Source organism: Macaca nemestrina, chromosome 12 (genome assembly GCF_043159975.1).
Source record: "Macaca nemestrina isolate mMacNem1 chromosome 12, mMacNem.hap1, whole genome shotgun sequence".
NCBI classification, from domain to species: Eukaryota; Metazoa; Chordata; class Mammalia; order Primates; family Cercopithecidae; genus Macaca; species Macaca nemestrina.
Window position 1 is genome coordinate 72,027,337 of NC_092136.1, and position 27,993 is coordinate 72,055,329.

General features: G+C 38.7%; 1 protein-coding gene and 1 pseudogene across 4 annotated transcripts in view; one reads left to right on the plus strand and one right to left on the minus strand.

Moving 5' to 3' along the window:
• The window catches only part of LOC105468711 (FCH and double SH3 domains 2), a 339,082-nt gene that overhangs the window by 85,949 nt on the left and 225,140 nt on the right, over positions 1-27,993 (minus strand). For all 4 annotated transcript variants that reach the window (XM_011718976.2, XM_011718974.2, XM_071075241.1 and 1 more), the window contains exon 9: positions 5,957-6,079. In XM_011718976.2, the coding sequence (XP_011717278.1) occupies positions 5,957-6,079 (123 nt within the window). The remainder of the gene's footprint in view (positions 1-5,956; positions 6,080-27,993) is intronic.
• Positions 23,909-24,562, plus strand: LOC105468710 (large ribosomal subunit protein eL15-like; annotated as a pseudogene).

Consider the following 27,993-nt stretch of genomic DNA (forward strand, 5'->3'; position numbering starts at 1 on the left):
CTGCACATCCTGCACATGTACCCCTGAAATTAAAATTAAAGGGAAAAAAAGGTTTATCAATTTTGTTAATCTTTTCAAGAAACTAGCTTTTCATTTCATTGACCTTTTGGTACACAACTTTTGTTTTTTGTTTTTTTTTAAAGCGACAAGCTCTCGCTCTGTCGCCCAGGCTGGAGTATAGTAGCATGATCATAGCCTGCTGTAGCCTCCAATGCCTGGGCTCAAGTAATTCTTCCGCCTCGGCCTCCCGAGTAGCGGGGACAACAGGTATGCACCACCATGCCTGGCTAATTTTTAAATATTTTTTGTAGAGATAGGGTCTTGCTATGTTGCCTAGGCTGCTCTTGAACTCCTTACCTCAAGCAATCCCCCCACCTTGGCCTTCCAAAGTATTGGGATTACAAGCATCAGCCACTGTGCCCAGCCTCCTTTGTTCACTTTTAAATTGGGTTGTCTCTGATGTTGACTTGTAAGAGTTCTTTGTATATTCTCAATATGAAATTTTTATCAGATATGCGATGTGCAAATATCTTCTCTCATCATTTGGGTTGATTTCACATTCTTAATAATATCCTTTGATGCACAAAAGCTTTTAATTTGATACAGTCTAATTATCTATGTTTTCCTTTGTTACTTGTGCTTTCAATGTCAAATCTGAGAACGCACTGCCAAATCAAGGTCATAAAGATTTACCTCTATGTCTTCTCTTATAAGTTAGATCATTGATCCATTTTGAGTTAATTTTGTGAGGTAAGGGTTCACAATTTCATTGAACTTCATTCTTTTTTTTTTGAAACAGAGTCTTGCTCTGTCGCCCAGGCTGGAGTGCAGTGGTACGATCTCAGCCCACTGCAACCTCCACCTTTTGGGTTCAAGTGATTCTCCTGCCTCAGCCTCCCAAGCAGCTGGGACTACAGGTGCCCACCACCATGCCCAGCCAATTTTTGTATTTTTAGTAGAGACGGGGTTTCACCATATTGGCCAGGCTGATCTGGAACTCCTGATCTCATGATCCACCCACCTCGGCCTCTCAAAGTGTTGGGATTACAGGTGTGAGCCACCACGCCTGGCCTGAACTTCATTCTTTTGCATGTGGCTATCCAGCGGTCCCAAAACCTTTTTCTGAAGAGAATATTCTTTCTCTACTGAATAGTCATGGCACCTTTGTTGCAAATCAATTGACCATAGATGTTCAGGTTTATTTCTGAACTCTCAATTCTATTTCATTGGTCTATATGTCTATACTTATGTCTATATCACACTATCTTTACTACTGTAACTTTATAGTAAGTTATGAAATTGGGACGTGTGAGTCCTCCAACTTTATTTTTCCTTTTCAATATTATTTAGACTATTTATGGTCCCTTGTAGTTCCATATTAATTCGAGGATTGGGCTGGGTGCAGTGGCTCAAGCCTGTAATCCCAGCACTTTGGCAGGCCAAAGCGGGCGGATCACTTGACATCAGGAGTTCAAGACCAGCCTGGCTAACACGACGAAACCCCATCTTGACTAAAAATACAAAAAAAATTAGCCAGGCGTGGTGGCATATGCCTGTAATTCTAGCTACTTGGGAGGCTGAGGCAGGAGAATCGCTTGAACACGGGAGGTGGAGGTTGCAGTGAGCTGAGCTCATGTCTAGCCTGGGTGACACAGTGAGACCCTGTCTCAAATTTAAAAAAAAAAAAAAAATTGAGGACCAGCTTTTCCATTTCTGCAAAAAAGGCCATTGGAATTTTGATAGGGACTACATTGAATCTGTAGATCATTTTGGGGAATATTACAATATTAGCAACATAAAATCTCCCAATCCATGAACATTTATTATATGCATTTATATCTTATTTCTTTCAGTAATGTTTTATAGTTTTCAACGTACAGATCTTTAAATCCTCTGGTTAAATTTATTCCTACATAGTTTATTCTTTGAGTATTATTGTAGTTGGAATTATTTTCTTAATTTTCTTTTTGGATCATTCATTGATGGAATATAGAGATGCAACTGATTTTTGTGTTTTTATCTTATATGTTGCTAAGTGTATTAAGTCTATTAGTTTTTTTTTAATGGATTCTCTGAGAGTTTATAAATATAATCATGTCATCTGCAAAGACAGGTAATTTTAATTCTTCTTTTTCAATTTGGATGCCTTTTATTTCTTTTTCTCACTGAATTGCTCTGGCTAGGATTTCCAGTACAATGGTTAATAGCAGTGGTGAAAATGGGTATCCTTGTCTTGTTCCTGATACCAGCAGGGGAAACTTTCAGTCTTTCATTATTGAATATGATATTGGTTGTGGGGTTTTCACAAATGCTATCCTGTTATGTAAGTTCCCTTCTATTCTAGTTTGCTGAGTGCTTATCACAAAAAAGTACTGAATTTTGTCAAGTCTTTTTCTGTGTCTGTTGAAATGATCATGAAGTTTTTTCCTTCCTTTTATCTACTTTTTTTGGGTTAGACTTCAAGGTATTAAGAACAGTAACATTAGACAATTTAATTTTCAAATAAATGTAGAATAACATTGTTATTTTCTGAATTCTTTTTTTAAATTTATTTTCTGAATTCTTAAATGAACTTTGTTATTAATTGGTTTCCCTATCGAGACAAAAAGCAAGCACACACAAACAGATTATAAAGGCCAGTAGAGCTATCTTTGAAGTTACTATCCTAGAGAGAATACCTATGACAACATCTGCTTCAGTTACATATGCAAAGCATTTCATAAAATATTAAGAAGAAAAATAAGCTTCATAAATAATTAAAGTTTAACAAAAGCTCCTAGGGCCATCTGTTCCCATTTAGGGGATGAATAATATAGAAAGCACTTTAACATTTACAGTATGTTGGATGAATTACCACCAAAATATCTTTGGGAATATGTCACATTTTGAACAAGGTAATAATGATATAAAATAAAAAAATCTAAAAAGTGTCAAACTTCCCTTTAGGTTGCTTTCAGCAGCATAGCAAGAGCAGCATAACAAGCTCTTCATAACAGAAAAGCACATGGCATAAAACTTGTAGGCCTCCTCCAGTACAAGTCAGAACAAAAGGGCACATCTCCTAGACACATTATTCTTATTAAATTTTTATTCCTACCACTTTCAATTTAAATGTAAGAGCATCTCATTTATTTCTCATTTCTGGGGAGTGAGATACTCATATGAGTGAATGCAGAAAATGAAAGTTTATCTCTTTATGTATCCAAACTAGTTCATAAATTCTTAATTCATTTTCTATTAAAATAATACAAGTTAAAGAGAATATAGTAGAAGAGCATGGAAAGCACTATGTGTGAGTGTGTAACCTTCAGGCCAAGCCACATAAACTTCTGAGTCCAATTTCCTCCATATAAAATGAACATGGTAATGGCAACCTCATGGGATTCAAAATATACCCCATGCTAAAAGTCTTAAATTGTTAAGTGTGTGTAAAATATTAGCTATCTGTTACGACTATGTTTCCTGTTTTATAAACTAAGGGTAGTGTATCCAGTCCAACTTATTCTTGGAAAAAAACATTTCAAAGAATTTTGCTAGAAGATAACCTCTCTGATAAAATTAGAATAAATGTAATTGGATTAAAAATATAATTTATAATAAAATTAGAAATAAAAATGTCACCCTACCACCCTACCACATATTCCAACTGAATGGAAACTGCAAAACTCATTTCTAAATAATCATGGGTTAATAAGGAGAAAAAACCAGAAATAATAACAAAAGCCCTACATATCACAGAATGCAGTTCAAGCAGAAAGGCACTTTTTTTTTTTTAAGGTTTAAACAAATTTACTTAAAAACAAGAAAGGCTGAAAATATAGGATCTAAATAGAAAAAGAAGTTTGAGAAAGAACAATAACATAAACTGTAAGAAAGTAGAAAGAAATAATGAATATAAAGGCAAAAATTAAGGAAATAGAAACAACACTGAGAAGCACAATAAAGGTCATTTTATCTGGTTCTTGGCAAAGATTAATAAAATAGACTGGTGAGTCTGATCAAAATAAGACGGACAGCACAAACAATATTAAAAACAAAAACAGAGACAATTCTAGAAGCAAACAAGTTTATGACATCAAATCTGATAAATGAAATGGACAATTGTCTAGGAAAATTGGACATTTTAATGAAATGGATAATGGTCTAGGAAAATGTAAGTTACCCAAACATACTGAAAAAGAAACAGAAAACCTAAATGGACAAATAAACATAAAAAATTTAATCACGGCTGGGCATGGTGGTTCATGCCTGTAATCCCAGCACTTTGGGAGGCGAGGAAGGTGGACCAATTGAGGCCAGGACTTCAAGACCAGCCTGACCAATATGGTGAAACCTTGTCTCTACTAAAAATAACAACAATAACAAAATTGTTCACTAGTCAAAAATCAACCACTTTATAGAAGGAACAAAGATAAGATGTTTTTCATAGACTTTTCCCCCAACATTCTTTTCTGAAAAATTCATATATATATATGCATTAAAATCAAACAAATTATACAGTAAATACTTATATACATACTATATAGATTCTCCAATCAACATTTTACATTTTCCTTTTTTTCTTAGATTTTGGGGGGTAACAATATAAGAAAACAGATATATGACAGCACTTCAAAGCACCAAGCTAGTGATTTTTGTATTTCCATATCAACCTAGCATTTTTAACACTTTTCTAAACACAGAATTGAGAGCTCTGGTACAGTGAAAACGAGAATATATACACAAGAGGCATTCAGGATGACGAGTCTGTGCTTTTCCTTCCTGTCTTTGGACACTGTCATGTGAAAATGGATATCCTGGTCCCTCTCCTAAAAGTATTAGCCAGTCCTCACTCTCCCTGACAAAAAAAAAAAAAAAAGAAAAAAAGAAAAAAAAAAAGAATTGAACTGGATCTTTTAAAGTAGCAGCTATGAAATGCATATTTTTTTCTTTTTTTTTTTTTTTTTTTTGAGACGAGTCTTGCTCTGTCACCCAGGCTGGAGTGCAGTGGCCGGATCTCAGCTCACTGCAAGCTCCGCCTCCCGGGTTTACGCCATTCTCCTGCCTCAGCCTCCTGAGTAACTGGGACTACAGGAGCCTGCCACATCACCCGGCTAGTTTTTTTGTATTTTTTAGTAGAGACGGGGTTTCACCGTGTTAGCCAGGATGGTCTCGATCTCCTGACCTCGTGATCCACCCGTCTCGGCCTCCCAAAGTGCTGGGATTACAGGCTTGAGCCACCGCGCCCGGCCTTGAAATGCATATTTTTAAAAAATGCATTCCTTTAGTCAGGAAACATTTATTGTGCATTTAATTTGTCAGACAAAAAACATTTAGTAACCACAGGAACAATTTATCTTCCAATGGATAGTTTCATGACTGCAAAACATTTTAATCTATCGAATCTTGAAGAAAAGTCATTACATTTATTTTCTCTGCATACAATGTGACATGTCAGCAAACTTGATGGATCTCAACACTTTTAAATGAAAAGACTGCTATCAAAGAATTACAGCATATAGATAATAGGGCTTAATTTGAAAAACAAACAAACAAACCAAGACATTGTTGTTTTTTTAACAATTACAAAACGCTCCTTTTCCCTTTGTGCTCTTTTAATACTCTTTGTACTGACACATGACCTGTTGTTTCCCCCATGTGAGCAGAGTGCATTTAAATTTTGAGCAGAATATAAAACGTTTAAACCTTTCTGAAAGGCAATGCACATGGCAATGGGCCAATGTTCTAAGCTACCTTGTATCATCACCTCTCTTTTTGCCCTTGGTGCCATCTTCACCAACTCATCACAAAGGAGAACAGAATCTCCTCCAACTTTGTTAGAAGGAATGCTGTTACCAGGAAATTTGTCTGTTAATGCATTCTTCTAATATCACTGGTACCTTCATTTTCTTTGTATGCAGAAATACTTTAGCTTCTAAGTTGGATAACACTACACGTTGCACCAAAGGTAACTTACCTTGCTGGAGTTTTCTAATAAAAACTGGAATGTGTTCTGCACAGCTTGACATGTTTCTAGCTCAGTCCGGCTGAAGGCTATTAAATAATCCTTTAGATGATCATACACATTTCCATCAAGAGCCTGTAATGGAGTAAATAAAAGCAAAAAAAATTATAGTAAAGCTTTGACACATGATACCTTCTGTCTATGAGAAAAGTAGGTATGTTCAGTTTAAAATCTATTATTAATAATAAATGGACAAAAGATATAGATTGTAAGTAAATATGAACAGTTAACAATCACTTGAGAAAATGTTGAATCTCTCTAATAAACAAGAACTAAAAGAGGTAAGATCCAATATTGGTAAAGCTGTGGGAAAACAGGACACAACTTAGAGACAAAATGCGTGGGTTCTGATCTTTGCTCATCTGCTTAGGTGCAGGAGTTAAGTGAAATAATAAATGTGAAAGGATGCAGGTGCAGTGCCTGGAAAAGAGTAGACACTCTATAATATAAATTTCCTCCGTTTTCCCCCTATCATTATTGGTAGGATTATACATTGGTATATGTATATTTACTAAACAGCAGTGACAGAAAAAACACAATAGAAATATTAAAAAAAAGAAAAGTGGGGCCGGGCGCGGTAGCTCACGCCTGTAATCCCAGCACTTTGGGAGGCCGAGGCGGGCGGATCACAAGGTCAGGAGATCGAGACCATCCTGGTGAACATGGTGAAACCCCGTCTCTACTAAAAATACAAAAGAATTAGCCAGGTGTGGTGGCGGGCGCCTGTAGTCCCAGCTTCTCGGGAGGCTGAGGCAGGAGAACTGCTTGAACCCGGGAGGCGGAGGTTGCAGTGAGCCAAGTTTGTGCCACTGAACTCCAGCTCTGGGTGACAGAGCAAGACTCAGTCTCGGTAAATAAGTAAATAAGTAAATAAGTAAGTAAGTAAGTAAGTAAATAAATAAATAAATAAATAAATAAGGTTGTCTTTTTGTTGTTGGGTTGTAAGACTCCTTTACATATTCTGGATACTAGATTCTTACAACATGTATTATTTACAAATATTTTCTCCCATTTTATGGGCTGTCTTTTCACTTTCTTGAAAGTTTCTTTTGATGTAAAAAAGTTTTACTTTAAAAAAAATGAGATAAGGTCTTGTCATGTTTCCAAGGCTGGACTCAAACTTCTGGGCTCCAGTAATCCGTCTGTCTCAGCCTCCCAAATAGCTGGGACCACAGGCACTCACCAGGACCATAGGCACTCACCACTGCATCCGGCTTATAAGTTTTAAATTTTGATGCAGTCTAACTTAGCTATTTTTCTTTTTTTTTTCTTTTCTTGAGACAGTCTTGCTCTGTCCCCCAGGCTGGAGTGTAGTGGCGCCATCTCGGCTCACTGCAAGCTCTGCCTCCCAGGTTCATACCATTCTCCTGCCTCAGTCTCCCAAGTAGCTGGGACTACAGGTGCCTGCCACCACGCCTGGCTGTTTTTTTTTTGTTGTTGTTTGTTTGTTTGTATTTTTGTATTTTTAGTAGAGATGGGGTTTCACCGTGTTAGCCAGGATGGTCTTGATCTCCTGACCTCGTGATCCGCCCACCTTGGCCTCCCAAAGTGCTGGGATTACAGACGTGAGCCACCACGCCTGGCCCAGCTATTTTTCTTTTGTTGCTTCTGTGTTGGTATTATATCTAAGAATCCTCAATGGAAGTCTTCCATTGTATCTTATGTTTGGCTGTTCCATTAAACTTTTACTATGTTTTTTTTTTGTTTTTTTGTTTGTGTTTTTTTTTTCTTAAATACACAAATTCTGTCCCAAAAGCACTGAGTAATAAAGCTGCACCTTCTATAGTGCTTACACCACTAGATGACACCATGGAGCACTTCAAATTTAGGCACTGCAAATATTTTTACTATGATTTCCATGTAATTATGTAACATCACCAGAGACACTGCTGGTGTTAAGTCTGAATAAATTTCCTACATCAGGACATACTTTTCCTGAACTTGTTTAGAAAAAGAAACATATAACATCTTCTGATATAAGGTTTCTGCCTTAGAAATGGTCTTGGTGGACAATCATAACATGATTATGCTTTGGCAGGAAACCACTGGAGTATTTTATTTGAGTACAGCAAATGGTAATACAGGCATCATGAGCTCAAAAAAAAAAAAAAAATAAATAAGGCACGAATTTTAAGGTGAACCAAATACCCACACAGTTTCTATTATCTCAGTAAAATACAAACAGTATCCACTGTGCCTGGGCTCTGTGCTAGCTGTATGGGTCTGAGTGAGAGGGAGGAAAAAAGTTGAAAAAAAAAGTACCAAAGTTCTGCTGGTACTTCTGTTTTTGACCTTACTATAATCAGGATTATTTCTGATTATAGATATTTCTCACTAAAGGCAATGTACTATTAATTTTGATAGAAGTATATCACAAATCAGGAATTATACTTTCACTCAGCTTCTTAAATCCTACTTAAAAAAATCTAGCTGGGTACCGTGACATGTGCCTATGATCTCAGCTACTTGGGAGGCTGAGGCAGGAAGACTGTTTGAGCCCAAGTGTTTGAATCTGCAGTGATCTATGATCGTGCCACTGCACCCCAGTCTGGGCAACAGAGCGGGACCCTGTCTTTAAAATAAATAAATAAATGAATAAATAAATAAATAAATTTCTAAACACTTTATAAAGACATTTAAGAAGTAATTTGTTGTTATAGTATATTTCACTTCAGCAATAAAACAGATATTATCTCATCATGAGATAATAACTGACGCATGTATCCCAGGGTCCACCAGTAGACACGATTATCGAAATGGCTGCCAAAGCCTTACCAAAGTGATGGCAGTGGCTGCTGCCATCATGCTGGCCACAGCAGGGAAGTACTGCTGGGGCTGCACACTCCATGGAGCCAGTGGCTCCGGAGCCCTGCCCCTTCTGAGTTGGGATGGGAGCTCCCCAGGTACCACTGCAGTTGCCCAAACTGCAGCTGCAGACCCTGGCCTCCTGGTCTACGGAGCAGGCAGGAGCCCCACCCTCCTGAGAGGGGCTACAGCTGCCCAAACTGCAGCTGTGGATCCGAGCTTCCCTGTGTTCCCAGAGGAGGGCCAGGAAGGGTCCCCTGCCCCTGTCCCTTGCTGGCTTGGGGATGTCTGTTCCCGCTGCCTGGCCTCTCTCTTCTCCTGGAGCCCACTCCGATTAGCGGGGTTGGGACTGAGCCCTAGGGCCTTGAATAGCAGCGGGAGGCAGAGTCCTGGGCAGAAGAGGGTGGGTTCCCAGTAAGGCCCCACCTTCAAGCCACGGACGGCCTGAAGACTGGGGGTTGGACTGCCAGTCCGGCAGACCAGAGTGGGGACTGGTGGTCCCTCTTCTGGGCCTTCCCATGGCTGCCCATAGACCAATCTGCACACACTTCCCCCATTTTGAGGTCCATAAAAGCCCTGGGCTCAGCCAGAGCAGGGCAGAGGATGGCCAGAGGAAGAAGAGGGCAGAGAGAGGATGGGACGATCAGTTGCAGAGAGGAGTATTCTCTCTGCTAATAGCTGGAGACGATGGGAAGGCCAGCTGCAGAGAGGAGCACTCTCTCCACTGAAAGCTGCAGAGACAACCTGCCAGCAGAGAGGAGCTACTCTCTCTGCTGAGAGCTTCAGAGACCTGCAGAGACATCCGAATGACTTGCCTGTGGAGAAAAGCCACCCTCTCCAGGGCCTCCTCTCTGCTGAGACCTGACACTCCAAGGGACGATATGCCTACAGGGAGGAGCTACCCACTCCTCTGAGCTGCTCCAACAGTAAATAAAACTCTTCTTCTTTACCCTTCACTTGTCTGCCTACCTCATACTTCCTGGACACAGGACAAGAACTCGGGCAAAGGCGCCATGGCCACAGAGGTTTCTAGCCAGAAAAACTGGTACCCCAGAGATCCCGTAACAAAAGGAGGCTGATTAGATATACTGAACTTTTGTTGATAGTTTTGAATTTGATGTAGAAGCATCTTTCTTCACTTACGTTGGCAAAATATCAACCAGAATTATACAGATGTGCATTATTTAACATAAAAGAGTTAAAAAATGGCAACTTGGTGCACTAGTAGTACCTAACTACTTATACGAAAAAGATTTACTTCCAACAGGGATTTGAACCATTCTTTTAAAAAAGGTAAATCCCTACTTAATAGTAATAAATCCTAGTTTTTACTATCTTAACAGTTCACAAGCACAAATGTATTTCAGTCCTGCCCTCTCTTCTTTTCTGGGTAGGCAAAAAACTCTGTGAGCCTTTAAGAGTAAGGAAGATCCTTCAGATATGAGCTGTCTTCCATTTTCTAAGGTCTAACTAAACCAACTTTAAGTATGCCTAAGAATCACTGCAGAGCTTATAAAAGCACAGATTGTTTCAGAGCAGTGAGGCTATTCTGTATGATACTACAATGGTGGATACATGTCATTATACATTTGTCTAAACTGATAATGTACAATACAAAGAATGAACCCTAATATAAACTATGAATTTGGGGTGATGATGATGGTGTCAATGTATGTTCATCAATTGTAATAAATGTGCCACTCTGATGGGGGATGTTGATAGTGGGAGGAATTGTATGTAGGGGAAGGGAGTGTAAGGGAAATCTCTGTACCTTCTGTTGAATTTTGCTGTGGAACTAAAACTGCTCTAAACAATAAAGTCTGCTTAAAAAAACAGAAACACAAATTGCTGGGCCCCACCCAGAGTCTCTGATTCAGCAGGCTGAATGTGGGCCCTAAGAGTCTGCATTTTCTAACAACTTGCCACTGGCCTGGAACCATACTTTGAAAATTACTGGACTGCACAGTTACTTTAGCTGACTAGGTTGAGCATTTATGTGGACTTAAGATTCTGGTGACCCTCTGGAAGTAGAGTAGCTGCAGGCAGAGAAGCCTACCATCCTGAATAGGGTCAAGAGCACCAATAGGTACTGTTATTGTAGATGGATCAGCAGCTGTTTTCAACTGGGAATCATGTTCTACTTCAGATGCCAGACAGGAAAGAGCTTGAGCTCTGAAATCAGTTGGATGTAGGTTAGAATCCCAGAACTTTTACTTACTTTATCATGTTGATGGTCTTCTCATTTATAATTAGGGAAAGTGGGAGTACCACAGACTCTACAGGACATAGTGAAGATTAAATAAGGTAAAGGATGTGGTACAATGTTAGTCTTTCTTGCCTTGCTTTAAAATCATCAATGCATTGGCCACATATTGGGTAATGAGTACATGGGGGTCATTATACTGCCTTTTTTTTTCTTCAGTGTGTGTTTGAAATTTTTCATAAAAAAGCATAAAGAAAACCTGAATATCATATTAGGGAAAAAATTCCACAAAATTTTTTTCAGTGGCTCCCACTGTATATTTTGCAAAGTAGAAATTCTTCAGCAGGCATTGAAGATTCTTTACAATCTGGTCCCAACATAACTCTCTCTCATTAGCACCATCTCTCATCACTGTTCTCTGCATTACACTCTACATCCCAACTATACTGAGTCATTTTGGAAAATTACATTCACTTTCACGTTTCCAATGAAGTTACTCTCTTGGCCTAGAATGTCCTTCCCCCATTCTCTTCCACTTAAATGATAATAATAACGATGGTTAACACAGGCAACTAACATTTACTAATGGCTTACCGAGTTCCCAGTGCTTTACAAAACTGACTCAACTAGCTCTTCCTTAGCGTTCTCACAATATTCTTCTATGTGCTATATGGGTATTATTGCAAATCATGGACTGAATCTTATTTAAGTAGGTGAGAGGAGGCCCAAGTGATCAGAAACCTTTTTCAACGGAGATTAATCTTAAAATATCTTTTTCAGCTATTCAACACCCAGAATTCCCTGAATTTTAATTACCACCTTTGCAAGGCTGTGATACTCATTAACCTGCACATGAACTCATTTTCTGGTGGGTAAGATAGCTGGAGGCCTTCTGGCCTGGGTGAATTACTGCTAGTGTGCATAGAGTTAATGCAGGAGATACAAAAATTAAGAAACAGTTGGAATTCAAAGCACAGGAAGTAGATGAAAACCCTATGATTTGCTCCAGCCCCCTGCCTTAAACTGCAATTGTCTGAACCAATGACAGCATCTAGAGATGAAGTTCAAAGCAATTCTGGATAGTACTGTCTTAACATGGTTTGTGATTAGAAGGCAGATTGCATAAATATTTATATGCAATTTGATTAAAAAGCCAATGATTAGAATAGAAATAGTCCCAAAAATAGAACCAAAGAGCTTGAAAACGCTTTTTACAAACTCCCCATCATAATATTTAAAACACTACATTAAAACCGTTTATACACATGTCAGATTTTCCCAAAAGACCCTTAGTTCCTTAAGAACAGGCAGCACTTTCTTCCCTTTATCCTATCCTTAGCAGAGAAGGCCTCTAATAAATGATTATTGAAATGAATCAAACTGAGAAGGGTCTGGGCTACAAAAGCAGACCCCAGTTGTATAAGAGGGAAAGTACCAAAGAAACATTTTGAGAGTGAAGTAGAGAATGAGGCATTTATCTTAACTGGGTCATCTTTATTATGATGAAAAAAATAATATGTTGTGAAAGTTGATTATAAAAATTGGGTCATTCTTGTCATATCCAACTAAATCAATTGAGAGGCCAGGAGGAAAAAGCACTTAGGGCATATAATGTTGCTTTATGAATGTAATTCTCTGCAAGCCCACTGCTGAAACTGCCTGTGGTAACCTGAAACCAGTATTATCTAATAGCTACTGAAACAATCTGTTGTCACTCTAAGACTACCCACTTCTGTCTCTCACCAATCAGAGCTTGCCAGCTCCCCAAAACTTTACTAGTGCCAACCTTCTCTTTGTTCTTTGGACATAATGAAGATCACCCAATCTGTGTGCATGTCCCAAAATGCAACTCTTGTTTTCCAAATAAAACATTTTTTATTTAGAGATTCATCTCTGTATTTTCTTTGACTTCAACAATGTCATTGGCTGGGCGTGGTGGCTCACACCTGTAATCCCAGCAGTTTGGGATCAGGCAGATCACCTGAGGACAGGAGTTTGTAACCAGCCTCACCAACAAGGTAAAACCCTATCTCTACCATACAAGAATTAGCTGGGCGTGGTGGTGCCCATCCATAGTCCTAACTATTTGGGAGGCTGACGCATGAGAATTGCTAGAACCTGGGAGGGAGGCTACAGTAAGCCAAGATCGTGCCACTGCACTCCAGCCTGGGTGACAGAGTGAGACTCTGTCTCAAAAACAAAACAACAAAATGTAACTATTCAGACTGACACAACTTTTTAATTTTTAAAGGGTAGCAGGGGTTGAGGAGGAGGGAGGGATGACTAAAGGGTACGAAAGAATAGAATAAGACCTACTATTTGATAGCATAATAGGGTGACTATAGTCAATCATAATTGTACATTTTAAAATAACTTAAGAGTATAATTTGATTGTAACTCAAGTGACAAATGCTTGAGGGGATGGATACCCCACTTCCCATGATGTGCTTATTTCACACTGCATGCCTGTATCAAAACATCTCATGTGCCTCGCAAATATATATATATACACCTACTATGTACCCACAAAAATTAATTTTTTTTTTTGAAAGGGAGTCTCGCTGTGTTGCCTAGACTGGAGTGCAGTGGTGCAATCAGGGCTCACTGCAACCTCTGCCTCCCAGATTCAAGTGATTCTCCTATCTCAGCCTCCTGAATAGCTGGTATTATAGGCTTGCACCACCATGCACAACTAATTTATTTATTTTTTAAATTTTTATTTATTTATTTTTTTAGTAGAGATGAGGTTTCACCATGTTCATGGATCAGGCTGGTCTTGAGCTCCAGACCTCAAGTGATCCATCTGCCTCAGCCTCCTAAAGTGCTGGGACTACAGGTGTGAGCCACCATGCCCAGCCTTAAATTTTTTTTTTTTAATAAAATAAAAAATTTAAAAAACAATTAAAAAAAATAATTTCTAATTTTTAAAAATCTTCTGGCCATGCATGGTGGCTCACGCCCGTAATCCCAGCACTTCTGGAGGCCGAGGCGGGTGGATCACGAGGTCAGGAGCTCGAGACCAGCCTGGCCAAGATGGTGAAACCCCATCTCTACTAAAAATACAAAAATTAGCCAGGCGCAGTGGCAGGCACCTGTAATCCCAGCTACTCGGGAGGTTGAGTTAGGAGAATTGCTTGAACCCGGGAGGTGGAGCTTGCACTGAGCCGAGATCGCGCCACTGCCCTCTAGTCTGGGTGACAGAGCAAGACCCTGTCTCAAAAAAACAAAAAACTCTTCTTACATCTTGCATAACAGTATCCAACAAACAGCTATCAAATAGAATTGCATAGACAAACAGACAAGATCAGGTGGCTATGCATATATTCTTCACAAGATCTTGCAATAGTGTTCTGGGTCAATGTTCTTGTTTCATTGTTGTTTTAAATTTTTATCAGACTGACTTATATTTTGACTAGACACTACTTCCCTCCTCTGACTTTCAAACCTGTGCATCAAACTGCCTCTTAGACTGAATCATTCTCTTTTCCACCTGCTTTTCTTTTTGGGTTCCTCAGTGTGTGATGCCACTATTCACTTGCCTGCCTGTGGCAGAAAGCTGGAAGTCAAGATTTACTTTTCCCTCTGTCTTATCCCCCACATACTGTTAATGACCAAATCTTACTGATTCTACTTCTTAAATACTAACCAAACCCATCCCCTCCTCCTGATCTCCACAGCTACTCCCCTCTGGTCATCCTGTCTCATCTGGATTATTGCAGCAATCTCCTGTTGCCCTGCATCCAACTCTCCCTCTTACCAACTAATTTCCACACTGCAGCTAGGAGGATGTTTCTAAATTGTGTATTTTACTTGACTGCTCTATACTGTTCACTGGCTACCCATCACATCTAGGAAAAGGCTTTTAAAAAAATCATTATGGACCACATTATCTGAACTTGGCATACCTCTTCAGCTTCTTCACTTATTACTCACTCCCCGTTCTCCTTCCCTATTACACTTTCTCTACAATGCACAGTTTTTGGCTTCTCCAATATTCCTTTTTTGCCTCTGTGCTTTCACACATTCTTTTCTTCTGCCTTGACTACTCTCTGCTTTCTCTCCTGTGGTCTGGCTCACTCTTATCAGTCTTAGTATCTTCGCTTAATCATCTACTTGGATATCTCTGTTGTCTTTTTGCTTCATAATTCCTGATCATAGCATACAACCTCATGCTGGTGATATTTGTTTGTATGTCCCTCTTTTTGTTTAAGTTCCATAAAGGGAGGCATCAGGTCTGTTTACCATTCCATCTTCTGTGTTGAGTATAGAGTTTGGCATACTGGTAGTGCTCAATAAATATCTGTTCAATAAATAACACCAATCGGAATTCACATGATTACAAAAAATGAATAAACCTATACTTGAGCCCCATGACTGAGAAATCTAATGATATTACCTAACATCTATAAAACTGTATACAAGTTAAAGGAGTAACTGATTTCACAAAACTCTAATTCAGTAATTTTCAAATATTTTCAGTAGTGGCATCTTTTTATGTGGAATTCCAAGACATAAAATATATATAACCTTGTAAGCCTTCTTTCTTCTAGCAACAGATCCTGCTCTCCTGACCTCAGGGATAAACTTGCAGGGTAGGCAGATATGCAAGACACAACCTCAAACCACTGTCCTCTGCCCCTAATTACTGGGCGGAGGTGGTCCCTTGACCTAAATTAGGTCATCCCTGGGATAGACGCTGAAAGATTAGTCCAAAATGGCCTCTCCTTCCCACCAAATGGTTATTCTTCCTAGCAAGCAGATAGTGCCTATCTGTAGTGGGAAAGAATTAAACCAACTCACAGAGAAAAGCAGTGATGAGAAATTTGGCAAAGTGAAGATGGGAATGGTGGACAGAGGACAGGGGCAGTGTCCTTGAATTGGGTAGTTCTTGAGCAAGCACCATCTCATCCTTTCTGTGATCTGGTTACCTGAGCCAACAAATTCCTCTGTTTTGCCTAAGCTACTTTGACTGGGTCATTGTTATTTGCAATCAAAAGACTTTTTACTAAAGAGTAATAAATGATACCCAACTTATATTAGCCATATCCAAATTGTGTCTTTTGGTTGCATTGTAAGGAAAAAAAGTTGACTCACATGGACAATTAATTGCAAGTAATAATAATTCAATTGCTTGCCTTACTATTCCTGGTTCTCTTCAATTAAATAGATCTCAAAGCTTAAAGTAGACAATTTTCATGTCAAAGCTGAATTGCAAATACAACCCAAAAGTTGCATACATTTCTTACAAATTTAAAGTAAAGTAAAAACTATTTATTGCCAGGTACAGTGGCTCATGCCTGTAATTCCAACACTTTTGGAGGCTTAAGTGGGTGTATCACTTGAGCCCAGGAGTTCAGGACTAACTTGGGCAACATAGCAAGACTCCATCTCTACAAAGAATACAAAAATTAGCCAGGTGTGGTAGTATGTGGCTGTAGTCCCAGCTATTCAGGAGGCTGAGGTAGGAGGACTGCCTGAGCCCGGGAGGTTGAGGCTACAGTGAGCCATGATCACGCCACTGCACTCCAGCCTGGGCAACAGAGTAAGATGCTGTCTCAAAAAAAAAAAAAAAAAAAGGGCTATTTAAAGCTTACAACAAATCATAAAAGTATCATAACAATAACAGTTTGAGAAGGGCACGTATGATGAAGATGCATCTGTATCTTGTCTAGCATTTTACATTTAAATGAGCAAAGCACAAGAATGTTCTTAAAGTACACTTGTTTGTTTAAGTGAACAGATACGCACAAATTTCAATTCAAAGAGACCTGTGTAAAGAGCCATGCTTTTTTGTTTGTTTGTTTGTTTGTTTGTGAGACGGAGTCTTACTCTGTCACTCAGGCTGGTGTGCAGTGGCACCATCTCGGCTCACTACAACCTCCACCTCCCAGGTTCAAGAGATTCTCCTGGCCCAGCCTCCCGAGTAGCTGGGATTACAGGTGCACACCACCACACCTGGCTAATTTTTGTATTTTTTAAAGTAGAGACGAGGTTTCACTATGTTGGCCAGGCTGGTCTCAAACTCCTGACCTCAGGTAATCCACTTGCCTCGGCCTCCCAAAGTGCTGGGATCATAGGCATGAGCTGCTGCCCTTGGCCATAAATTTCTTAATCAATGATAGAATTCACATATGTATGCTCAGAAATGGCAGGATAAGCATTCTTTCAAGGTTTATATAAATGTGAGTTAATCTGGCAGTATGAACTCCTTGGTGGTCTCCAATATGCAAAAACTTGGTAGGTAATTTATCCAAATATACTTTAAAAAAATAGCCAAACTTTTTGACTATTTGATACAAATTTTTAGGGGAATAATTCTGTAATAATTGAGAAACTGAGAAACCATGGGACCTTTGACCAGCCATATGTTTTAATGACCCAGCAATGTTTTTAAACAATTGAATTTGAATGCCTTTAAGCAGTCACGTTCTTTCCAGGTAGCTATTAGGCCACACAGTCCCTTACACATTACCTCTGCCCTCTTTATTCATTTGACCTACTTGATCCCTAAAATCAGTTGAGTTCAGAACCCCAACTCCCAAACTCATAATGTTAAATACTCAAAATAGTGAAGAAAAAAAAAAAGGAATATTCTAAGGACAAATTCAGAAACTTAGAAATCTGGAATGCTCCACCGAACATTTATTTTACAGCAAAGTGTAAACGTCCCAGAACTTGTTTGAAGAAGATTATGATGAATTAGGAGGGAAAATGGGTCATTGTCCTAAGCATTTGATGTAATTTCCCCTAAAGGAAGAACTTTAAACAGTCCCCTCCTTATTTAGATCCAGGAAGGGCACAGATTCTTTAGCAATAAAGTTATGCTGAAATCCCTTGAGTTTCCTTAATGCAGCCTAGAAAAACAAACTCTTCTTTTCTGAGAGCAATGGGCATTTCTAAAATAGCCTTTGGTAAACGTCAAGGATATAAATATGAATATGATGGTAAATGTGAGTTGTCTTAAAATTAAATCATGAAATTCTATAGTCTTTCTTTGCTGATATTGGAAGAAAACACTGATTGCCTCTTGCTTTTGTTTATCTTTTTCAGAAGACCCCAAGCTACACCTAATCAGGTTAAAAAGAGAAAGGAGCTTTCTACAAATTTAAAGAAATCAAAACAAGTACTGGGCTGTATTTACATTACTGTAAATATCTTCATATGTAGTTGAATTTGTCAATTGATATAAAGTAAAATCTGAAACATATCACCTAATTTTTTATGTGGTTGTTTTATTTAAAAGCAGAGTTACTTTAGGTTACTTCAGGTTCTGTGAAAGAGGAAACAAATAAGGAAGTTTATGTCTGTAAATTACAAAACCAGGAAAGGAAAATTTCAATGCTGTTTTTCTGTAAAGTTTGTGTTATCCTCTTGCATTACTACTAGCATGCAAGATAAGTCAGATGCCTGAAAAAGATCTGCTGTACTACTTATGCTGACCTAGTTGTGAGTGTGCTAAAACCACATAATATTTAGGTTGCCATCTCAAAACAGCATGGGCAGTAGAAAACCTTGAACGATATATACTTTCATTCAAACCCCAGTTCTACCACTCACTAGCAACCATCACTCTGGGAAGACATTGACCATTCTTGAGCTTTCCATTCCTTATCTGACAGAATCATAAGAGTGTGGTATGTGTAAATGATGGTTATTAAAATAATAGGGCTTAACCATTTCTATATTCTACCAGAGAATTTCATCTATCTCCCTTGTAAGACTATAGTAAGGAATTTTGATTACAGACTTGGTTTTTGAGTCTGACTCTATTATGTACTTGAACAGTAGAAATGCTCTAAGTCTGTTACCTTAACTATAAAATAATTAAAACATAGCATCTTCTTAAGAGGTCTGTTAAATCAATATTTTCTATGTACCATTTTAATTCCCTTGTTTCTTTTACTATATATTTTGGCATGGTTGCCTGGGAATTATCAGTGTGATTTTGTCAAACTCAAGAATCTTGACCACGCGCCATGGCTCATGCCTGTAATCCCAGTACTTTAGAAGGCCAAGATGGGCGGCTTGCTTGAGGCCAGGAGTTGGAGACCAGCGTGGTCAACATAGCAAGACTCCATCTCTAATTTAGAAAAGAAATAACAATTTTTAAAAAAGAATCTCAATTGACTGACCTTTAAATTCAGCTTCTCCCTTCTGCCAACTTAACTTTGCTGCTGAACACTTTTAGTATATCTTTATTTCAGTTATTGTATTTTAACTCCAGAATTTCTATTTGATTCCTTTTCATAATTTGTATCTCTTTGATGATATTCTTTATTTGGTGAGATATCATTCTCATACTTTCCTTCAGTTCTTCAGACATGGTTTCCTTAGCTCTTTGATATATATTAAAAATCGGCAATTTAAAATCTTTGTCTAGTAAGTCCAATGTATGAACTTCCTTGGAGACAGTTTCCCTTGTCTCCTTTTTTTCCTGTGTATGGGCTATATATTCCCATTTCTTTACATGCTTCATAATCTTGTTAAAAATTAAACATTTAAATAGCAGATTTCTGCTCTCCAACCATGCCATCCGATAGCAAAGAGGAGTTCTTCCTTAGCTGCGGTCCTGATAAAGAACAGAATATGAACACAGTTGCATAGCTGGAGGAAGACAGAGCCAGAGGACCAAAGGCTTGATGAAGGAACTCTTAAGGCTTTTGGGGAAACTAAAATAGAAGTTTAGATATTTAGGTATCTAAATCAGAAAAACGTATATATTAGACAGTAAATATGATTGCTGCAAATAAAAAAATTCTTGGCATTTCAGTTTAGTCTGAGAATTTTCCTATATTCATCTTTTGGCCATATTATTTAAATGGTCTCTTTTGTGTGCATTTTTGACATCAAAGTATTGAACTGACAGAAAGCATTTAGCACAAAGAAATATAAAGTCTTAGTGTTAGTTCAGGAGACAATATCTCTGATGCTGGCCAATTCAAGTATTCCTTACATTGACATTTTAGGGAAGAGTTAATATACATTTCATGGACATATGGGACCATCAACGGAAAGGCAAGATCTGATCTCTTTAGATGTTTCCATTGCTCTCTTCTAAAATAACAACTGGCAGTTGCATTAAACATGGCGTGACATGTCCTTTACAGCCCCAAGACAGCCTTTAACTGGAACAATCTCACATGTATGGTATACTCACAAATGATAGCTAAATTTCTTTTTAAATTTATTTTATTTTATTATTTTTTTTGAGATGGAGTCTTGCTCTGTTGCCAGGCTGGAGTGCAGTGGTGCCATCTTGGCTCACTGCAACCTCTGCGTCCTGGGTTCAAGTGATTCTCCTGCTCAGCCTCCCGAGTAGCTGGGACTACAGGCGCGCGCCACCATGCCCAGCTAATTTTTGTATTTTTAGTAGAAATGGGGTTTCACCATGTTGGCCAGGATGGTCTCAATCGCTTCACCTTGTGATCCGCCTGCCTCGGCCTCCCAAAGTGCTGGGATTATCGGCGTGAGCCACTGAGTCTGGCCTTATCTTATATTTTTAAAGACAAGGTTTTACCATGCTGCCCAAGCTGGTCTCGAACTCCTAAGCTCAACGCCTGCCTTGGCCTCTCAAAGTTCTAGGACTACAGGCATGAGCCACAGCGCCCAGCCTGACAGCTAAATTTCTTTGCACCTGCCTTATCTATGCAACTCAGGATATTATGACAAAAAAACCTTATGATAAGCACAATAATAATTATATTCAAAAATTCAGTTTGAGATATATATATATATATATATATATATATATATTTTTTTTTTTTTTTTTTTTTTTTTTTTGAGACGGAGTCTCGCTGTCACCCAGGCTGGAGTGCAGTGGCACAATCTTGGCTCACAGCAAGCTCCGCCTCCCGGGTTCACACCATTCTCCTGCCTCAGCCTCCCGAGTAGCTGGGACTACAGGTGCCTGCCACCACGCCTGGGTAATTTTTTGTATTTTTAGTAGAGATGGCGTTTCACCGTTTTAGCCAGCATGGTCTCGATCTCCTGACCTCGTGATCCGCCCACCTCAGCCTCCCAAAGTGCTGGGATTACAGGCGTGAGCCACTGGGCCTGGCCAAAATATGTTTTTAGAACCTACTCCGTGCCAAGAACTATGCTAAGCATTAACTCTGTTTGTCTATGTGCTTTTGAATACATAACCATGAGAACCTGGGCAAGCAGTGGAAACAAAAATGTAACACAGGATAATTTCAATTATACAGGGTGCTAGAAGAGAGGCACCTAGACAAACATGAGGGTTTAAAAATGATTTTCTATAGGAAATAATGTCTGAGTGCAACCAATTATGCTAGGCACCATGGGAAATACAGAACATAAGATAAAATACGTGAAACAAAGAATAATGTAGCTGTTAATATAATTTAAAATAAGAGTAAGCGTTATGTCTGAATGTTAAGGGAAACAACAGAATAATGCTGGCTGGAGTTTTCAGGGAGTATGTCTCTAAGGAGTATGTCTAAGGAGTATGACACGAATTGAGATAGGAGGAAAGCATTCCAGGTAGGAAAATACATCCCCAGCACCCTCAATGGCAGAATTTAGTTACCTGCAGTAAATAAATGAAGAGTGCTGAAGGTAAGACTGGGGCAGTATTATGCAGATTACGAAGGAGTTTTTTGTGGTTTTTTTTTTGAGATGGAGTTTTGCTCTTGTTGCCCAGACTGGAGTGCAATGGCGCGATCTCGGCTTACTGCAACCTCTGTCTCCTGGGTTCAAGTGATTCTCGAGATTTATACTTGAATTTTATGTCAGCCAGTTGAGACTATTAGACAAGGCTATTAGCAGAAGTTCAAGAAACCTGGCATAGCTAGAAGAACTGAGAAAGTTTCAAAGATCGAGACAAGAAGGGTCTAGGATAGTTAAAGGTATTCAAAGCAGTAGCCGGTTTGGGGAGAATTTGCCTTCTATTCTCTTCCTTGCTGGTGTCTAGGTATGCCCACAGCCAGCAAAACAAGTGAGGGATTTGCAGGGTGTCCTTTTCCTGACAGAATGAGAGGCAAGCAGATCATAGCATCTCACCAGATGGAGAAGCTTAGGCATCTTCTAGCAAGTAGTGGAAGTCTCTATAGGTTTGTCCGGAGAGGGTCAATTTTCATCATTCTTTTACTTGTATTCTACAGAAACAGTGGAAAGGAACCTGTCTTGAAAGTCCTTCAGAATTACATTAGTCACAGTTTTCATTAACAGAATAGTTCAGTTCTAAACTACTGAAAAAAATCATTATCAAGCCAATCCAAGACTAACTTATCATTTTGATTTTTGTTTTCTTAATAAATTCATTTGGTTTTAAAATGGTTTCTGAATTGCACTCTAAAGCTGATTTAAGATTATAAATATTTTCTAAAAAAATATAATAAGGATAAAGTCACAGAAGTTTTGGTCTTTACATAATAAAAGTGGCCTCTGAGCTACTAAACAATGCGGGATATTTTCAAATTTTAATACAGTAGCCAAACTGTACTTTTTTGGGGGTATATGGTTATTCAGAATATCAAATCTTTCAAGAACAGAGCCTATGAAAAAAAGAATCTGTTTCCTTATTATAAACACTCACATGTCCATTCTAAAGTCAATTCCAGCAAAAACTTGTGCTGTGCTCAGCAATAGTTGAATCACAGAAAAAAACATTAGCAGAGGACATCAGGAAGGAAGGAAGGTCAAGAAAGACAGGATCCACTTCTCAGCAGCATGACAGTAATTCCCCCCTAAAAATTATAACCAAGCATTTTCCCCCCAGTCAGTAAGATTGTGGTGGCAACAAATTGGGTCTCACAAACCTTTCTAAGGAATGGCTTTTTAATTATTAAACAAAAATTAAGTTTCAACTTCCATGTTCCACAGTTTAATGGTATCCACAATTATAACTTAATTTTCTCTAGAGAGTTAAAGAGATTTATTTAGATGTTAAAAGCTGCCTGTTTGATGAATATATTTCAGTTTCTCAGTTAGAATTTGATCACTGAGAAAATTCTCTGGCTTATAGGAAATCTTTGAAGACAGTTGATGGCTCTTTCTTTTCCTTTTTTCTTTTTGAGACGGGGTCTTGCTCTGTCACCCAGGCTGGAGTGTAGTGGTACAATCTAGGCTCACTGCAATCCCTGCCTCCTGGGTTCAAGTGATTCTCATGCCTCAGCCTCTCAAGCAGCTGGGATTACAGGTGCCCACCAAGACACTCAGCTAATTTTTGTATTTTTAGTAGAGATGGGGTTTCACCATGTTTGTCAGGCTGGTCTTGAACTCCTGACCTCAAGTGATCTGCCCACCTTGGCCTCTCAAGTGTTGGGATTACAGGCGTGAAGTACCATGCCTGGCCTTGATGGCTCTTTCTATAACTCAGTAGTAACGTTCCAGGGAGTTTCTTCGAGAACATCTGCTTGTACAGTCCCCTCTGGCAAGAGCCCCTAGTGTTTTATGCGGCAGTGCTATATAGCCTGTGTAGAAAATGCAAGCAAATCCAAATTGAAAAGGCATTTATGGCCTACCATAGGTGACTCTTGGGTCTAATTTCATAGAAGCAGGACAAATAAAATTCAGCCCCAAGTTGGAATCACCTTTGCCATCATCCTTAGCCTTTTAAACTCATCACTACCAAGATTCTAAATACCGAAAGCCTCACAATATCTAAATGGGGCTTTGTGTGTTTATATTATGCTTACCACAAATGCATCACACTTTCAATACTGAAGGGCCTTTTATAAAGCATGTTAGTATTTTAGTTGATGTAAACAGGTTTGACTAGAAACATGTTAGTCTCTAAAATGCAGTTACCAAGTATTTTTTTAATATTAAAAGAAATAATATATGTAAGGAGGTTAGTATAATATGTGGCAATAAATAGTCAGTAAATAAGTTATTTTCCTTTCTGTCTGGCGGTAGCCATCAGGTAAGCCAAGATGGGTGCATACCCGCACATCCAGGAGCTATGGAGAAAGAAGCAGTCTCACATCATGCACTTTCTTCTGAGGGTCAGCTGCTGCCTGACCAGCTCTCTGCTCTCCACAGGGCTCCCCACCCCACCCAGCCTGATAAAGTGCGCCGACCGGGCTGCAAGGCCAAGCAAGGTTACATTATATATAGGATTCGTGTTCGCCGTGGTGGCCGAAAACGCCCAGTTCCTAAGGGTGTGACTAACGGCAAGCCTGTTCATCATGGTGTTAACCAGCTAAAGTTTGCCTGAAGCCTTCAGTTCGTTGCAGAGGAGTGAGCTGGACACCACTGTGGGGCTCTGAGAGTCCTGAATTCTTACTGGGATGGTGAAGATTCCACACACAAGTTTTTTGAGGTTATCCTCATTGATCCATTCCATAAAGCTATCAGAAGAAATCCTGACACCCAATGAATCACCAAACCAGTCCACAAGCACAGGGAGATGCATGGGCTGACATCTACAGGCCAAAAGAGCCATGGGCTTGGAAAGGGCCATTAAGTTCCACCACGCTATTGGTGGTTCTCACTGGGCAGCTTAGAGAAGGTGCAATACTCTCCAGCTCCACCGTTCCCACTAATATAAGTAAAGTTTGTAAAATTCATACCTAATAAACAATTTAGGACAGTCAAAAAAATAAATAAATAAGCTATTTTCATATTTTTATTCTCCTTCAAGGGACCAGAGGCCACATGAGTCTTGTTCACTATGTGTCCCCAGTAAATGACACATAGAATGACAGTAAATATTTGTTAAAATTATGAATTAATGAATGGCCTCAAATAAAAACCTTTGCTAACAGTCACTGAATCCCACATGTCCAAAATAGTATCTAAGAGGATATAAAAACTGTACTTAAATTATAATTTATATAATTTTTATATTTATAAAAATATAAATTATAAATTATGTTGGATGTCAATTTGCTTAGTATAAAATATAGACTCCAACTCTATTAATATATTATTACTTATTATTACTTTATCATTAATTGTTTTGTTCTTTTATTGATCTATCCTTTAACTCATTTTTACTAGTCAGAAGAGTTGTTTAAACAACATGAAATAATGTTCAATTTGTTAGTAAGCAAAAAATTAAAAATTAAGAATTTTTTACCTTCATCCAGATGGTTGCTCACATATGTACATTTGTTTAAATACAAACCACAGTTTTGACAAGGGTGCAAGGATAGGCACTTTCATACACTGTTTTCAGAAGCATATATTGAGATAATCTTTTCGAATCAGTTAGTCAAATGAAAAGTATTAACCAATCTTTGTTTTTGACCAGGGAATGCAGCTTTTAAAAAAGATATCTTAAGGAAGTTATCAAAGAGGTGTATAAAGATTTGTAAAAAAGAACCTTCACTAAAAACCATTAAAAAAGCTTTATAAAAGCATAAAAAAGTAAGAAAATTAATTGCATATTAATATGATCAAATACTATGCAGTTATTAAAATCACATTTTCAAGTAACATGTGAAGGCAGTGATACGGTTTACATTTTTTGTCCCCTCAACATCTCATGTTGAAATGTGATCTCCAATGTTGGAGGTGGGCCTAGTAGGGGGTGTCTGTGTCATGGGGCAGATCCCTCATGAATGGCTTGCTGCTGTCCTCACAGTAATGAGAGCATTCTCACTCTATGAGTTCACGCTAGAGCTGGCTATTTAAAAGAGCCTGGCAGCTCCCTCCTCACTTGCTCCATCTCTTGCCATATGACATGCGGTCCTCCACTTTGCCTTCTGCCATGATTGTAAGCTTCCTGAGGCCTTACCAGAAGCAGATGCCAGCACCATGCTCTCTGTACAGTCTGCAGGACTGTAAGCCAAAATAAACCTCTTTTCTTTATATTACCCAGCCTCATGTATTTCTTTAAAGCAATGCAAATGGGCTAACACAGGCAGGAATAGCTCAGAATGTATTTTATGTGAAAAAAGAAAAGGACTTAGGTATATAACAATTTTGAAACATGTATATGCAATATATGCATAGGAAAGATTAGAAGGATATGCCAAGATTACAGTAAGAGTGGTTTACTTTTACAATGTGAAGTTATTTTAAATTTATCTTTAGGTTTTCTGTACTTTTCAAATTTTATTTTGGTACTTTGCTAATCAAACAGAAAATACATACTTTATAAAAATTAAAAAGTACTGACAAACATGCTATAGAATGCTATGGTATATGCTATGCTATTCATTTTATTTTATTTTTATTATGGCTATCCTAGAGGGTGTGAAGTCATATCTCATTGTTTTGTTTTTAGACACAGGGTCTCGCTCTATCACTCAGGCTGGAGTGCAGTGGTTTGATCATAGTTCTCTGCAGCTTCAAACTCTTGGACTTAAGCAATCCTCCCACCTCAGGCTTCCAAATAGTTAGGACTACAGGTGCATACTTCCAGAAGTGCTGGGATTATAGGTGTGAGCCACCATGCCTGGCTAAATCACAGATTCATTAACACTGACTTTCCTTTTTCATTGAGACGGAGTTTCGCTTGTTGCTCACGCTGGAGTGCAATGGTGCGATCTCAGCTCACTGCAACCTCTGCCTCCCAGGTTCAAGCAATTCTCCTTCCTTAGCCTCCCGGGTAGCTAGGATTACAGGCACGTACCACCATGCCCGGCTAATTTTTTGTATTTTTAGTAGAAATGGGGTTTCCCCACGTTAGCTCGGCTGGTCTCGAACTCCTGACCTCAGGTGATCTGCCCACCTCTACCTCCCAAAGTGCTGGGATTACAGGCATGAGCCACCTTGCCTGGCCCTGACTTTTGTATTTACTATCCACATTTAACACTTCTTTCAACTTCAACCTACTTAATTCAACTATAGTTAGGATTAACTGAGGACTACTGAATAGAATTCCAAGATGCTTGATGGAGAGGTTTGAGTAGGAAAGGATTAGTGAGACACTGAATCAGGAAAAAGGCAGCACAGAACAGCATGGATTATGGGAAAACAGTAGATGTGAAATTCACATTACCTTAGTTATTTATTAATAGCTTTAATGAAAGGGAAGGAAATTGAAGAGACTGACAGGTGAGGAGATGAAGGGCACAGAGATGGAAATGAGAATTCCCTGGGTCAGTCTATTTGATTTTTGAACATATATGTTTTAAGTGTTTTACATATTTAAAGTATAAAATTATATTGGCTGTTCTGTTCACTGACTCAGGCACTCAGAATGATACCTCACACTTAGTATTTATTCAAGAAATATTTGCTGAATAAGATACATTAACATTATATTTTGATATTTTATTAGTTCATTAACTGCAAGAAGTTTCAGTTAGCACATCTATAATTAAATATTTGTTCTAAGGCATGTAAAAATATTGTAAACCACTACACTAAGAACATATGAAGATAAACTGAATATTAAATACTCAGACTTTAATCACTATTCATTGTGATGCTGCCAACTTTAACTTCTATTGCATGACATGGAGTTAAAACTAGACAATTACATGGTCAATAATTACAATGCTCAAAATGTCAATACCTGCCAATATCCTCTAACGCAAGTCTGTAAAATAGGTATTGTGGAAGTATCTAGCATATTTTACCTTTAAAATACGATGGTATAAACAGAGTAATAGCTACCATTTACAGAGTATCTATTATATTCCAGGAGCTTTGTGCAGTAACTGTACTTTTTACAACCACCCTTACAGTAGACAACATTTTCATTTTATAGAGCAGGAACCTGAGTTCCAAGATGTTAAGTATAATGCCCAGGGAAAGTTTTCAAGCTTAGGTAACATTCATATTCACAAGACTACTCAGAAGGATGTAGGACAAAAATGACTGCCTGCCAACAAGGCAGCACCAGGTGCTCCTCTTTGTGGGACTAGTCTTTGCAGCCATCTATGCAATAGCTCACCCAGCTACCCAAGAGCTATTCTCCTTGTGTCCCAGCCCGCTTTCCCAGGCCCCAGGTGAGATTCAGGTCCAAGAAAATGGGACTCACATCACTGGATCTGGGAGTCACTCTGGTTTAACAGCTGCATGCCCCATGGGGCCAACATCTCTTAACAACAATGTTATAGGT